The 14,654-nt window shown below is 41.2% G+C and overlaps 1 protein-coding gene across 2 annotated transcripts in view; it reads left to right on the top strand.

Moving 5' to 3' along the window:
• SUPT3H (SPT3 homolog, SAGA and STAGA complex component) overlaps nt 1-14,087 on the top strand; it is a 1,963,693-nt gene extending 1,949,606 nt beyond the window's left edge. For both annotated transcript variants that reach the window (XM_086926226.1, XM_086926225.1), the window contains exon 11: nt 13,409-14,087. In XM_086926226.1, the coding sequence (XP_086782352.1) occupies nt 13,409-13,450 (42 nt within the window). In that variant the 3' untranslated portion in view covers nt 13,451-14,087. The remainder of the gene's footprint in view (nt 1-13,408) is intronic.
• Nucleotides 14,088-14,654: the final 567 nt, after the last annotated feature.

Below are 14,654 nucleotides of genomic sequence, written 5' to 3'. Positions count from 1 at the left end.
CTGCCTCCTGGGTTGTCAACTGTATGAGTGGCTTTGCTAGAAATGCGTACTGAGGAATCCATTGTCTGCAGTAAGAAGTGAGGCCTATAAAGGCTCGTACCTCCTTTTGTGTCTTGGGTGGTAACATGTTTACAATTAACTGAATGCGGTCAGGTGTTAGCTGTCTCCCCCCTTTGGACAGCAAGTGCCCGAGGTAAACAACTTGCTGAACACAGAATTGCAGCTTCGAAGGGGACACCTTGTGTCCCTTGTCAGCCAGGAAATGCAGAACCGTTAGTGACGCTTGCTCACATTCAGGTTCGCTGCGGTCGGTGATCAGCAGATCATCGACGTACTGTAACAGGGCAGTGTTATCAGGCATGTGTATACTGTCTAGTTGTCTTTTCAGTGCTTGGCTATAGATGCTGGGGCTTTCTGTGAATCCTTGAGGTGCGCGTGCAAATTTGAAGCTCCGTCCATTTAAACAGAATCCGAAAAGGTATTGGCTTTCCGGATCAATAGGGACACCAAAGAAGGCGTTCTTCAGATCAATAGCAGTAAAGAACGTTGCCTCAGAATCAATAGCTGTCAATAGAGATGAGATATCTGGGACCACAGGGTACTGCGGTACAATGCATTTATTCAATTCGCGCAAATCAATAACTAATCGATAAACAGGAGGTGCATTTGGATCAGTACGTTTAAGAACAGGAATGATGGGGGAATTACATATATTGGAGTCGGTTTCTACAACCACTCCTTGTGCAATAAGCTCGTCAATGATTTTCAGTAAAGCCGCTACAGCATCTGGAGGTAGCTTGTATTGTCGAATTCGTGGCAAGACCACTCCTGGTCTGAGTGTAACTCGATATGGTGTAATGTGCATACAACCTACATCAGTGGGGCCTTGTGCCCATAAATGTGCAGGTACATTCTGTAATCGGGGATCAATATCTCTCAACACATAGTGACCTTTAAAGTCACGTAGGAACAGTCTTACTCCTTCCGGAGAACAGCAAATGACAGCTCCTAGAGCTTTCAATGTCTTTATACCTAACAAGTTTTCTGGACATGATTTTGTTAGTAATAAATCTGTAGTACGTATCAATGGACCAACTGCAAGGGGAAGTGGTTGCGATACTTCATTAATAATAGGCTTTCCTGAAAATCCAAGGGAAACATTCTGTGAGCCTGAGAGGGGTGCCCCTGGAACCTCGTCGTGACTAATAGTTGTCCTGCTTGCCCCTGTATCAATTAAAAACTTTCTGTCTTTCCCTAATATTTGACTATGTACATAAGGACCTTCTTGATCTACAGGAACCTCAATAAGAGGCAAGCCAACTTCCCTCTCTAGGCTGTTTCATGTGTATCGCTGATAATCAGGATAGTCATTTTGAGCATACTGGTACATCTGTTGTGTCGTGTTTTGTGTCGCAGCAATGGGTTGCGGCTGTGGTACCGCTACGGTCTGAACTGACTGTTGTGAAGCTTGCATAGGTTGGGTATTCTGTGGTACTTGTTGTTGGACCTGGTCCTGTCTAGGAGGACGCGGTCTCTCTTTAGTTTTTCCAGTAAGTATATTATGTTTCAAAACTGCACAATCGTTTATATAGTGACCTGGCTGTTTACAATAGTTGCATGTCCCTTTAACAGGAGCTGCTGGATTATGGGACTGTGCCGTACCCTTTTTCTGACCGTCAGCTGGAACTGACTGAGCAACTAACATTTTCATTTTCGTGTCTTTCATACGTCTTTGTTCGTGTTCTTGTTCTTCTCTAATTCTGTTCTGGTGGTACTGTAACATCTGTAACATTTGTGCAGGGGTATTAGCTTGCCATGTGCTCTCGACTTTCAGAACACGATTCTTAACCTGGGGCAGGGAATTCTCGACTAATTTCGTTACAAAAAGATGTGGATATGACTCGCTACTTGCTTTTAGGCCACTATTAATACCAAAACATTTCTCAAATCGTGAATAAAAATCACTAGTGTCTTCATCGGGTTTCTGTTTGCAGGCTGAGATTGCACCCCAGTCTTCCTTTTTCGTTGACAATAATCGTGGCAATACTTGTACTAACAATCCTGGTAATGCTTTAGTTTTCTCCCCAAGTCCTAGGCCTGCGGTTCGAGTATTTTCTTCGTTCTCTAATTCAGCCCAACTAATCTTTTGCTCTCCCACCTCCCATTCTTTTTCTTTCAGTTTCTCGTAAATACCGGCAGGCAATAATACTTTTAATATTTTCATGATGTCGGGATAGGTGTAATCACCCATGAGTAACATGTCTTTTATTTCACGGTGAAAACCTGCTGGATCTTTGTCATGGCTGGGCACTAATTTCTTCATTTCCAATAGTTCTATTTTAGTTATGGGTGTATACACAAACACGCGTCTAAGGGTATTATCATCATTCCTAACTGGATGTACTTCTCGCAAGGGATTCTGTCTGTCTATGTAATACATTTTTCTGTCTACGGGTGGAGCTGGATCGAACTGCGGACACAGGAAGGCACTATATCTGTGCCGATGTTCTAGAATTATTTTAATTAGGTCGGTACCTAGACCTCTCCATCTATTCATGAGTAGTTCTATTAATATATCAGGTAGGGGACCAGGATCAGAATGTTGGCCTTTATACAATATAAGGAGGTGTTGTATCATGTAGATACCAGCTAAACGCTGTTCATCTGGAGACATATTTAAAAACGTTTGTGCTAATGCGTCATCACTATATTCATCAGAACTGTCAGCCCATTGTACTGCTGACCTGGCTAATTCTTGTTCATCCATAGAATTGAGTACATGGTACCCCATTCGTTCTTGAAGTATTTTATCGGTAGCCTGAAATAGGTGTTCAGGCGTCTTCGGATTTGACATGGCAGCTTGAAAAAGTCTCTTACTTTCTGGGCGTACCGGACGCATTGAATTTTTAAAGGGCCTTCCCTTACCTACATATGCTATCATTTCTCTAGCTGGTAATTGTAACTGTCCTGTTGTCGTTTCTGTTGTCTCCTCCTCCCCTGAGGATTCAGTCTTATCTGCATCTGTTTCTCTTTCTGGCTGTTCTCTTTCATGTATTTGTTCTACTGTTTTTCGGATCCTTCGGTACATATTTTCTATACTATTCTGTTTATCATGTTTTCCGTCTGCTATATTCTGACCCCATTTGTTGAGTGCTTTCATTTCTTCCTGGTCTACACCAGGCCTATCTCGGTTTCTTATCAAGCAGTTTATGAAGAAACGTAATAACAGTTTTTGAGTGTCAACTTTCTGATATGCCATGGCCTCGCCAATACTTTCAGGACCTTGCCCTGTTTGGACAAAGTGATATATTTTGTCTAGATGATCAATCATTCCTGGTAGTATCATTAGATAGTTTGCAACTCGTCGTAGACGTACTGATGATAGCATCATTCTGTCGTCTTTACCGGGTACTGGATCATATCTACAGTCTGTAAGAGGCTCATTTAGTATGTCGTAACTCGCTGTTTGAGGTGTACGTTGGTGTGCTAAGTCCCTATAAGTCAATCGATGTGCTGGTGGTGGCGTTTGAAAACCTCCTGTGGCACCCCCTGAGATGCCAGGTCCAAAAGGATTTGTTGGGTGCATGGTAGGGAGAATAGGTGCGGGAAGAAGCGGAGGAACACGCGGAAGAGGTGGAACGGGAGGAGGAGTATGTCGTTGCAGAGGTAGCGGTAGATTATCTCGGGGTGGAGTGCCGTCAGCAGGTGGTGTGCGTGGCGGCGGAACATTAACATACTCGGGGGCTACATCGTCTAAATAGGAAGAAAGGAAAATTTCCTTTGCGGTCTTGTGGTTTAGTTTTGTCGGGAGTAATGGAGGTGGCAGGTCTTTTGGTACTTCCGGGGTGGCCTTAGGTAAACCCTCGGCCAGAAGAGGATACATACCATTCATAAGAGTGTTTCGTTGTCTGTCTACTTGTTCTGTTTTTACTCGTATACCTTCCTCAACTAATACATTTTCTCGGGCTTTTTCGGAATCCTCTCTACTTTTCTCTGCTTTTCTGAGTGCTTTCTCTGTGCGTCTATGCGATTCTTTACGCCATAGTTCAATGGCATCTTTCTGTGACTGTCTGGCTTTCTTTTTCCATAATGCTTCTTCTACTCTCATGATGCAATCGGCATCCCATGTCCCAGCAGCGGGCCATCTCTGATTCTCTGCTAAATCTTTGGTATAATCCACCCATAAATCGAGATACAATACAGCATCTAGGCCATGTTTGTGGTACATAAAGTACCCTGGAGTGTCCCGAGGTGGAATAGGAACAGCTTCCTCTAGTATCCCTTTTCTAGTTTTTATCTGTCTTAGTTTGGAGAACAGCGGCATGTTTCAGCCGTACTACTTAATACTGGATGCTTACTTGGACTTGGACACAATTAATACAATAAACACGATAATGTAGATCGAACAATCACTCATACCACAACATTAAAACACATTTCAAACATTTTGAAAACTAACAATAATAATTAAAATAAAACTAACTACCTTCATACTCGATATACTGCTAAACAGTACAGATACACCGCTAGAACAGTGCAGACCGGGTCTGTGTACCCAAACCCGTCTTGACCGGCACAAATTAATGCGCTCGTCTAGATGCGTCCCCAGCAACGGTACTCACCGGGAAGCACGGAACAGAAGGCCTCGGAAACTCGACACTGGACTGGACCGGACTGGACTCGACTCGTGACGTAGGTACTTCGGAACTTCGGAACCTGGTGGGCCTCTGAATACCTCGGACTTTGTTCTCTCAGCTAGGCTCTGGTCGGGATCTTCCGCACTCCTCACCGCCTCGTCTGGGTGTCGATCGCAGCCTCAGTCACCTCCGTTGGCCTGAGGGAGATACAGGAAATCCTGCGGGTACGCGTAGTTGTCCGTCCGGCTGTGGCAGGGGACCGGGCCTGCAACGCACCTCCGGCGCGTGGGGTGGGGGAGGGTCCCTGTTTGGGCGCCAATTATGTGGTAAATTTAAATTACCTATACTTAATTTATGCGGTAAAGTTCAATAAGAATAACTCAGTCAAAAATAAGAGTAAGAATCCGTGGTATTAGAGGTTTTAAAAGGGGTTTTATTCCTTAAAAAGGAATTGGTTCGAACCAGGCAATCGGATTCCGTCACCACGAAGGTTCGGGAAGGGATAGACAATACTTTATTGACAGGTTATCATATATATAGTCAATGCATTACAGTAAAGACATATGCAGGAGGCTTAACAGCTGAGAGAAACGAGATAAGAATAGGAGTACGTAACAGAAGGCGTGCACAAGGGCGTACACGGAGGTGTGTGCTAGACAACGTCACATGAAACGTATTACAGGTGGGTGGATCCATAAGTGAATCCTGCAGTGTCAGCAGAAAATATGTGGCAGAGATGCGCGCGCAGCAGCATGACGTGTGATTGACGTGGGACTGGAGGGTGAAGGGGACTTGACATTTAGCCCTACATGAGGAGACAGAAGTCTGGGGTGTCAGAACAACCTAATCCCAAATTGTATCTAATATCTTGTGTTTGAGGAACTGTATTATCTAGAAGGTAAAGGTCTCTCGGGCAGAGGCTATTCTATACTGACTGCTAGTGCGTGCATATGCGACTACGTGTCTACATGAGATGTGAGGGGCCTACCATGGTAACGGAAGCTATGAATTACTTGCACGGAGACAATGAGGCCGGGCCCTTTGCTCTGCAGCTGGGAAGGATGTTTTCGTGGACTACCAGACAGGAATGTTTTTTTTTTCTTTGGAGGAGCGGAGCAGATAACTTGAAGGTTGAATACAGTCTTGGCAGGCAAGGCAGGCCGAGCCAGGCACAGCTCGCCGCGCAGGGAGTAAGTCAAGGGTCAGGAAGCAGCAGACTGCAGCTTTCAGAGACAGAAGGCAGAAAGAGGCTCGATGGCAGAAATCAGGGCCTAACTCGCCAGAGCTAGAAATCACGAAAAGTGCACCACATAAAGACGTTGGCAAGGTACACTTAGGAACGGAATATCTGACCCATTCATGGTGGATCTAAAAGAGGACATGTTAACGTTGGACGCAAATGTATTTGCGTCTTCATAGCTGGAAGTGGAGGGAACATACATGTACTTAAAGCACGTACATGGAGCCGTTGGGGTCTACGATAGGGGACACAACTGACCATAAAATTCATATTACCTCATTGTGAGGATCCCTGTGGGTGAGTCAAGCCTAGACCAGAAACCTATTTCAGGAATCTGTTTAGTAAAATCCTTTTGACCAACCTATTTCTTAAAGGTGGATGTCCAAGGGTTTAACCTGATTGCTGAAGGTAGGGAGTTCCGTATTCTCAGTGCGGATCCAGAGAAGGTGTGGGCATAGGTCTTCTTATTCCTGAATTTGGGAAATAACAGCAGGATGGAGTTTGTACTCCGGAAGGCGCGGCTGCCTCCAGATCATGTGAGCTTATTTGTGAGGTACCTGGGTGTATCATGGTAAATGGCTTTGTGTGTCAGGCACGCTATTTTCAATTGGATCCTGGCTTCTAATGGAGAGCCTTTAGAAAGGGTGTGATGTGATTGAGCCGCCTCTTTCCTGTTATTAATCTCGCTGTAGCATTTAAGGCTTACCTTTAGAGGTGCTTTGTGTGCTTTGGTAGACCTGTTAAGGTTGGAGACCCGTAGTCTAGTCTGAACACTATACGGGATTGAACCGCGATTTTAAAGTCTTGAGGGGGTATACAGGTTTCACCTTTAAGGAGATTGAGCTGGCAAGACACACTGTTTGTGGATGAGGTGACATGTGCTTGCATATTAAGGTTTTTATCTAGTGTTATTTTAAGGGTTTTTGTAGATTCAACGGTGGTGGATATACAGTTGAGGGCATCCAGGTGTATCTTCCATTCTTGTCTAGGGGTGGGTAATGAAGATGAGAGGGAAGAGTAGGAATTCTGTTTACATGGAATTCAGTTTGAGGTGGTTTTGTGACAGCTAGGTTTGGATTTTCCCAAGAATGTCATGGAGTTGCTTGATTTCATCTCTGGAGAAAATGTTGTTAGTGTAACTATGTGTCATCTGCATACATGCAGTGTACTAGGTTCGCCTGATTGAGAATTACCGTCAGCTATTCCTTATATAGACTAAAAAGTGTGGTGGATATGGTGGATCCCTGAGGTACTCCTATAATAATCGGATACAAATATGTCATAGAGTCTCCCAGTTTAATTCACTGTGTTCAATTGTGTGGAACTAAGTTGAACCATTTAAGTATGTTACTCGAGAACCCCATTCTGTGCTTGACTAGCTCCAGAAGGCAATGGTGATTGACTGTATGTAACACCACGGATAGCTCAAGTAGGATGAGAACACAGGATTCATTCTGGTCCATTATTTTGAGTGCATCCTCCATGATGTGTAGTATAGCACATTCCATGCTGTGTCCAAGTCTAAAGCCTGATTAGAATTCATCAGGTATGTTGAATTGTTGAATATGATGACATGGTTGTGGACCCAGTTCCAGTTCCAATTCTTTATTCAGCTTACAAGAAAACCATAAAAGCGTACATATATGTATTAAAAGTTCATAAAATGCATTATCGATATACAGTACATGCAGTCAAGAAAATTGTGCAAATGATTTAGCAAGCATAAAGAGTCTTAGTCCTTCGATGAAATTATTAGAAAACAATCCTTCCAAATTTACTACATTTTCCTCCTTCCTCACATTTAGAGGATAAGGTACTTCACTTGAAGCATGATCTATTCCCGGGTGCTCTACTGCATTTAGGAAGGAAAAACACATCGAAACACATATTAGGCGAGCTAACTTAGCTTAAAACAATTGTGTCCCTACCCAGACTTCTTTGGCCTAACTAAGCAGTCAGACAATGTCAACAGGTAATTTATCAAAAAGACAAATACAATGCCCAAATATGTTAACATTTTCAAAATTATAAAAGAAATATTTTAAAAACAATGGAAAAAACATGTAGTTGCAATTGCACATAATTGAGTTACATTGGCAGGGAACCCAGTTTTTCGCAGCAAATACATAAGAGGAGTAAGACACCAGAAAGTGATCAAGGCCCAATCTAAATCTTGACAGATAATATCTCTGATGGCGTGGGACCTTTAGCAGATATGGCTCAATATGGGGCGTTGAATATAGTGGAAGGTAAGCCGCCCCCATCCCCTTCTTTAAATCACCCTCCCACCTCATTTCCTCTAGCTGATTTAACAAATTTCTTTTCACCAAAGGTCTGATCCGAGTTTCCTGAGACATTGGCTTATGGAACAGTTCAGATCTGTCGATGCAGTGGTGTTAATTTTTTACATACATGAGCCACTTGAACCCCTGCTAAACTTGCATAGTCGGTAATCACCATTTGTGTCAAAACACCTACAGCCTAGACCAGATTGACAGCCACAATAGTACCATCCTTACTGTATCTTCCAGATGGTGCAATCATAACTCCTCATGGACCATAATCGCAGGTATACTAGGAGGGAGTGACATATGTCTTTGCAAAAATCTGTTTTTGGTTCTCAGCAGGGGTGAAGAGCAGTTGTAAAGACCTACTGATTAAAAACTGGATACAGTATTCTGTCACTGAAGTAAAAGGTTGTCAAATGTCACTTCCTGTTATATAGTTGTGAGGGTGGTCTGGGTTAGCATAATGTCCCTTCGACTGGCCCTAATATATTGGTACATTGCTTCCTCAAGGGGTAGTGTGAGATTGTTATTACAAATAATTCCAGGCCTTCTTTTGGTTCCCAGTCCAGACTGAAATCAGTATCGAGATGCATGATCCAAGGTTGGAGTTTGTCATTTGGAGTGACTTAAAACTAAAGGTGGTTAGGTAACATTTAAAGGTTAAAAACATCTAGTGGTCGCTCCCAGTGCCTCCCTTGTCCAATTGAAGATAACTTTTCAAACTGCCTCAAGGCTTATGATTAGGGCCTGTAAGTTTGACCACGTGCCCCTCATTCTATGACAACAGTAGTGGCTCCCTTTAAAAGAAAATCTTTTTATTCATTTTCAAAGAGCATTCCATAACAATATAAAACTATCTCAGGGAGTTCACATCAGATAAGGATGTGTAAACAAAGATGTGTGTGGTAATAACAGGCCAACAAAGGGAAGGAGTGGGGAAATAAAGAGGCGATACTCCATTCACCCATAGCAAGGTCTGAGAGAAGATCTTTAAGAGGAGCATCTCCTTTTGCTTGCTGCAGCTGTGAGAGTGAAGGTCCTTTATATATATAGTAAATAGTAAGTTTCATATGAGGGCTGGTGATGTATATTTATGATCTGCTTGTTCTAGTGGAGGGGGATTGGAAAGTGACAGTAATGTGGATTTAAAATGCCTTTTCGATCAGTCAAATAAGTGGAATGCTCTAAGTCTTGGTGGAGAAAAACCGAGAAATTCCAGTTGTGACATTTAGGTGATCAAGAGCTGACACTGGGCTGTGAACATTTTCTTAGAGTGGGTGAGTTTTGTGGGGTATCTTTTCTAATGCTAAAGTTTGCCACAAAGTATTACATTGTATTGCTAAAGCTGGAGCTTCTTTCTTTGCCCAGAAGAGCTAGATGAGTTGCTTAGCTGCTTCCGACATATGGTGCATTCAAGGCCAGTCTGTCCCCGTCATTCCCTCCATATCTAAAATTTGTATACTTAGGCATAAAATAGATTGGTGTGCCGGAAGTGGTTATCCTGGTGTCTCTTTAACATGGCATAGAATTTCTATCCAAAATGTCTGTATGACCATACATACCTTACCATATATCTATGAAGGAGACCGTGGCTGGTTCACAGTTCCGACATTTCATAGATATTGTTGGAAACATTTTGCTGTGTCTAGTATGACTTAAATACCATTGATATGTCATCTTCTAGGCTGATTACGTATGGGGGTACTCTTATGGAATGTAGGGATATCTCGCCATAACTGTTCCCATTGTTTGTCTGAAATATCTACCCTAATTTCCCACTTTCAGTTAAGTTAGAATGGGTGTTTAGTAATTGGTTTGGATTCCTATGGTGCACATTCGATTTTAGAAATTAGACTGTTCAAGCCTTCAAAAGCATAAATCATTTTTTCAAACAGTGTAAAGGGTCTTATGGCTGCAGTTAAATTAAGCAGGTGTAGGGCCCAGTGTCAAAGCTGACCACACTGAAGATCAGCACTCACAGTTACTTTGAACCTTTGCTTGCATTGTAGGAATGATTTCTTTGTCGAGACATAGGTTTCCGGTAGCATCCTCATGTTTAATTTTTAATCCAGCTGAATGTACCCAAGAATAAAGGAAATACCCAGGTTTACAGTGAGGTTGTTTTAGACAAAGATCTGGACCCCGCTTATGACCAGAGAACAATTATTCTGATCTCCCTCCCCAATGACGTTGAGACCACCATGTTAGTATCATCCTAATATGGTGGGTCAGACTGGCCGATGTCGAAGCATGCCACAAATGAGTGGGTGAGGCTTTTCCGTCTAAATCTTTTTCCTTTTTTGTTTTTATTTCAGCATTTTATAATGCATAGTTTTGTTGTTCCCGAAATTAGTATAGGAATATTGGTCATGACATACCTGGTGTGTGTTATGTCTAAGAGAGCTGTGTCAGCCTGGCACAGAAGGTCTTTATGACGTAGCAACAGTGTGGGACAAGTTTTGTTATCAAATGTTGCTGCGTCACAGCAGTGAGTTACCAGATTTAGAATCTGGTGTAAACGATGGAGGATTCCTATGGAAGCCATATGTAACAACTTGATTGACATACTAGCCATTTAGGAAATTCCCTTTATTCATCTTAAACACCTTGAAAGATAGCCATCTGAAGCCTGCATAAAAAGACTAATTCCCACCATTATCTTCAAAATGGACAAGTTGTGCAATGGCACAGTGAAAAATTGTAACATCATTTTAGCTACAGCTACATTGGGAAAGGTGCAACCATACTTATTTATGACCACTAAACCCTGTTTGAAAAGAACTAGATTTTTATTGAGAGCACAGACTACCACTTATGGCAGTAATAGTGCATTGGATTGGTATTCCCAACGATCAACGTATATGTCCACTGTGCAATAACAGAATACAGGACTTACATCATATTTTTTTCATAGGTTCATATCATATGTAAACATGTATAGTTTGATTATATGTATCTATTCAGATATGTGCATTTCTTTGTACAGATGGCGCCCATATTACTTAATAATAAATATATACTTATATTTATGCTAAACAAATGTACAATAGTATATATGAATTATGGTTATAATATATATATACACTCATTATATTTATCCTTAAAATGTATTTAGGTCATTACATAACTAACATATAAGTATTGGACTACATACTTATGGGCCTCTATGTATTATGATCACTCATATCACAACATATAAACATGATTATACAGAAAGGATGTGTAATTAAATAAAAATCATAAATGCATAAATCAAAAATAATAAAATAAAAACAAAGAATACTAATTTATTAATGAAAAAACATACTATGGATATGTATCTCTCTTTGAAAATATATATTTATACGTTGTAGAGAAATGAAAAATAAATATATTTAAAAAACATAAATAAGTAAAAAGTAACAATTATTATATGCCTGCATATATGTATAACTATCATTCTACCCATATATAAGTAGATCAACAATAACATAATAATATATAAGGCTTCTGGGTGTATTTTCTTGTAATAAAACATCTGTCACAATGTGTAAACATGATTACAACAATTGTATATACAAGTGCTTCGCTACTGAAATATTAGAGGACAAATATATATTAAAAGAAAAACATAATAACATTTAAAAATCTTAATTTACAGCAAAAATGCAAAGCCTGAGTTAGTAAATAATTATCCATGCATGTACATATGGAACTTTTGTATAATTGTATATCTCCTGAATATTTTCTATATGCATATCATGTTAAAAGCTCTATGTATACCTCTGATGTGTAGTTATATATCTACATAATTATATATTTTCCTTCCCATGAAGTGAAAAAAAGTTTCTAATTTCCCCAAACCTCACCAAGCTACCACTCTGTTACTCATCCTATTCCTCTTCCAAACTATCCCCTACCTCTGCTCTCTGACTCATTCCAAACCTCTTTTAGTACTATGAACTACCAAATAACCCTTTCCAAACTCGTCCCCCCTCTATTCATCCTTTATCCTGGTCATCCAACTAACAGGGTCTCTGACTCCTCCCAAACCTCCTTTACTACTCACTCAAATAATACTTTCTAAACTCTTCCCTCCTCTAGCCATCCTTTAGCCTATTCAGACAACAACAGACTCACTTGTCTACCACTCCCAATAATTATTCAGATTTCACTGTACTAATCCACCACTAATCCACCTTTGGCTTCCGGAGTAGCGTGCTACTCACCGAAAAGCACTTCAATGTCTCGTTAGGAATAGTAAGTTATGTTATGATAGATTTATACCGCGCACAAATACTCGAGTGTCCTGGCGCGCTATGAAGTGCTATATAAATACAATTACAATCTTTGGCAATATCAAGCTAAATATTTAGATCCCTGTTTTCGACACTTTTATATGTTCATAGACAACGGTATACTATCTTTAGTCTTATCTCCTATAAATGAAATATTATGTTACCTTATTGTTTAAATGTTTAAAATGTTTTTTCGAGATATTATAAATTAGGGCCTTGCAGCACGATTGCACTTTATTATATTTGTATAATAATGTTTTTTTTCGATGGATGGGACAATTATATATTGTTGTTTCCGGAAGGGAACTATATCAATAAAATTTGACTGATTTACCTAAATGGATGATTGAAGGTTGTTGCCAAGATTTCTACCCTGCCTGAGTTAGCCTCCCACTGGACAACATTAACTTTGGATCCTCTAAAACAATAGTTTGAAAATTAACTGATGCAATTCTACTATTTGCATGTTTTCGCTGAATATCTTAGAAAAGGTGTGTGCTGCCTTGAATGAAACCTAGAGTACTAGCCCCCGCCGACAGGAGCTTGCCCAGCCAGTGAAAGTGTTGGAGCGCCCCAAGTGCTTCACCGCAATTGCTGAATTGTAGCTCTAATGTAGTGTATTAGCAGCCACGAGGACACATTAGTAGGGCATTAACAACACGGCCCTCGCCCTGAGAGAGAGCAGGTTTCACATAGCCGCATTCATCTGCTGCAGCGTATGCAATTAGCAAAATACCTTACATTTCAACATTGACTTTTTTTCTCCAAAAATAGGACGACTAACCACTTGTTAACCGCACACACTTTTTAAATAGACAAAGCCCCGCTTATGCCTTCCCCGCCAGAAATATTCAGATTAGGCGCGCTATTAGATTGCAAAAATACTTCCCTTTTCACTCTCTGCACTTTCGTTGTGTGATCCGGTCTGATAATTCATCGCAGATTGTCCTTCTTTTCTGTTTACAGAGCGCCTACCGCAGAAGCGGGATGACTTTTCTTGCCTGCTAACAAGGATGTGGCCGAAGGACCAGGAAGCAGGGTTACGCCGAGGTGATTTGCAAGGAACAGTTTCAAATAAAGAAGCCCTGCGCCTGTCTGTGCACCAGTGAGGAGGCGCGTTTGTTGTGACTGGCACTTCCTGGCTCGGCCTCCTCTTCCAAGCCCCCGCAGCGGCTATTCTTGTTTACTCGGGGGTAAATTTAGCTAATTAATTGCAGGATGTTTGGGGTTTTGCGTAGGTGGACAGAAACACGGCTCGCGTTCTTTTAAGCCCTAAGTCCAAAATGCAGTGTCATGTATTTTTTTTTTGTAATGTCGTAGGAATAAGTGAAATGGAGAATAAACACTCACATGTTTGTACATTGCTAAATTGTTCACCCCCCAATGCTGTTCTCATTGTGGTTTTTTACATCTTGTTTTTTTCTTCTTTACATTCATTCTGAACATGTATCATATGGATGTGACTCGTCGCTCTATATTTAGCTTCTCCTGTGTTCCTGCCCACCTAAATGGGCCAACGCAGCGTAAATTTAAAAAAAAGTCCTGCATCATTAACAATAAGTAACCTTGGACGTGAGGCAGTTGTGGCGTAGGTGACTGGTTGGCAATGTAAGAAATAAAACTCCTGAACCGTGCAGATCCACAATGCTGTCTCTGTGTCTTTTTTGTGTGAATGGAAGACATGGCGATGACATTTCAACAGCATAGTAGTATGACAGAGGATATAGGATAGTAACCCTCCGACAGTGACGACACCTTATAAATATGCACACTCAAGAGGGTCTTGAAGGCGAATGCTTACTCAGACTCTGTTAAACAGGGGTGTATGTGTTCTATGATTTTGCATGTATTTTGTAATTGTGCATTTTGAGAGTTTATTTCTGTTCAACTCAGCTAAATTGTGTTCATCTGATGAGGGATGTACTCCCTAACCGCTAGATCAACTGAAGATGCTGTTGCCAAATTACTTCGACAACCCTTTGGGGAAAGGGGTGTTTCAAATATAGGGTTTCAGATGATTATTGGGGTTCAGCTTTCACAGTAAATAACACACTGCAGCTAAATCCACAACATTTTGTCATGCCAATGGATCTGTGCCCCAATAATGCTTCTCTTCCACAGGCCAATGCATTAGAGCCCTGGTGATGTCTCTTGACATGTGACTACATCCCTGCCCGGATAATGCCTTTCCCCCTCTTTAACATCATATGGG

This window comes from Lissotriton vulgaris, chromosome 6 (genome assembly GCF_964263255.1).
Source record: "Lissotriton vulgaris chromosome 6, aLisVul1.2, whole genome shotgun sequence".
Taxonomy (NCBI): Eukaryota; Metazoa; Chordata; class Amphibia; order Caudata; family Salamandridae; genus Lissotriton; species Lissotriton vulgaris.
The sequence above is the reverse complement of the archived record's forward strand: the minus strand, read 5'-3'. Positions and strand labels throughout refer to the sequence as shown.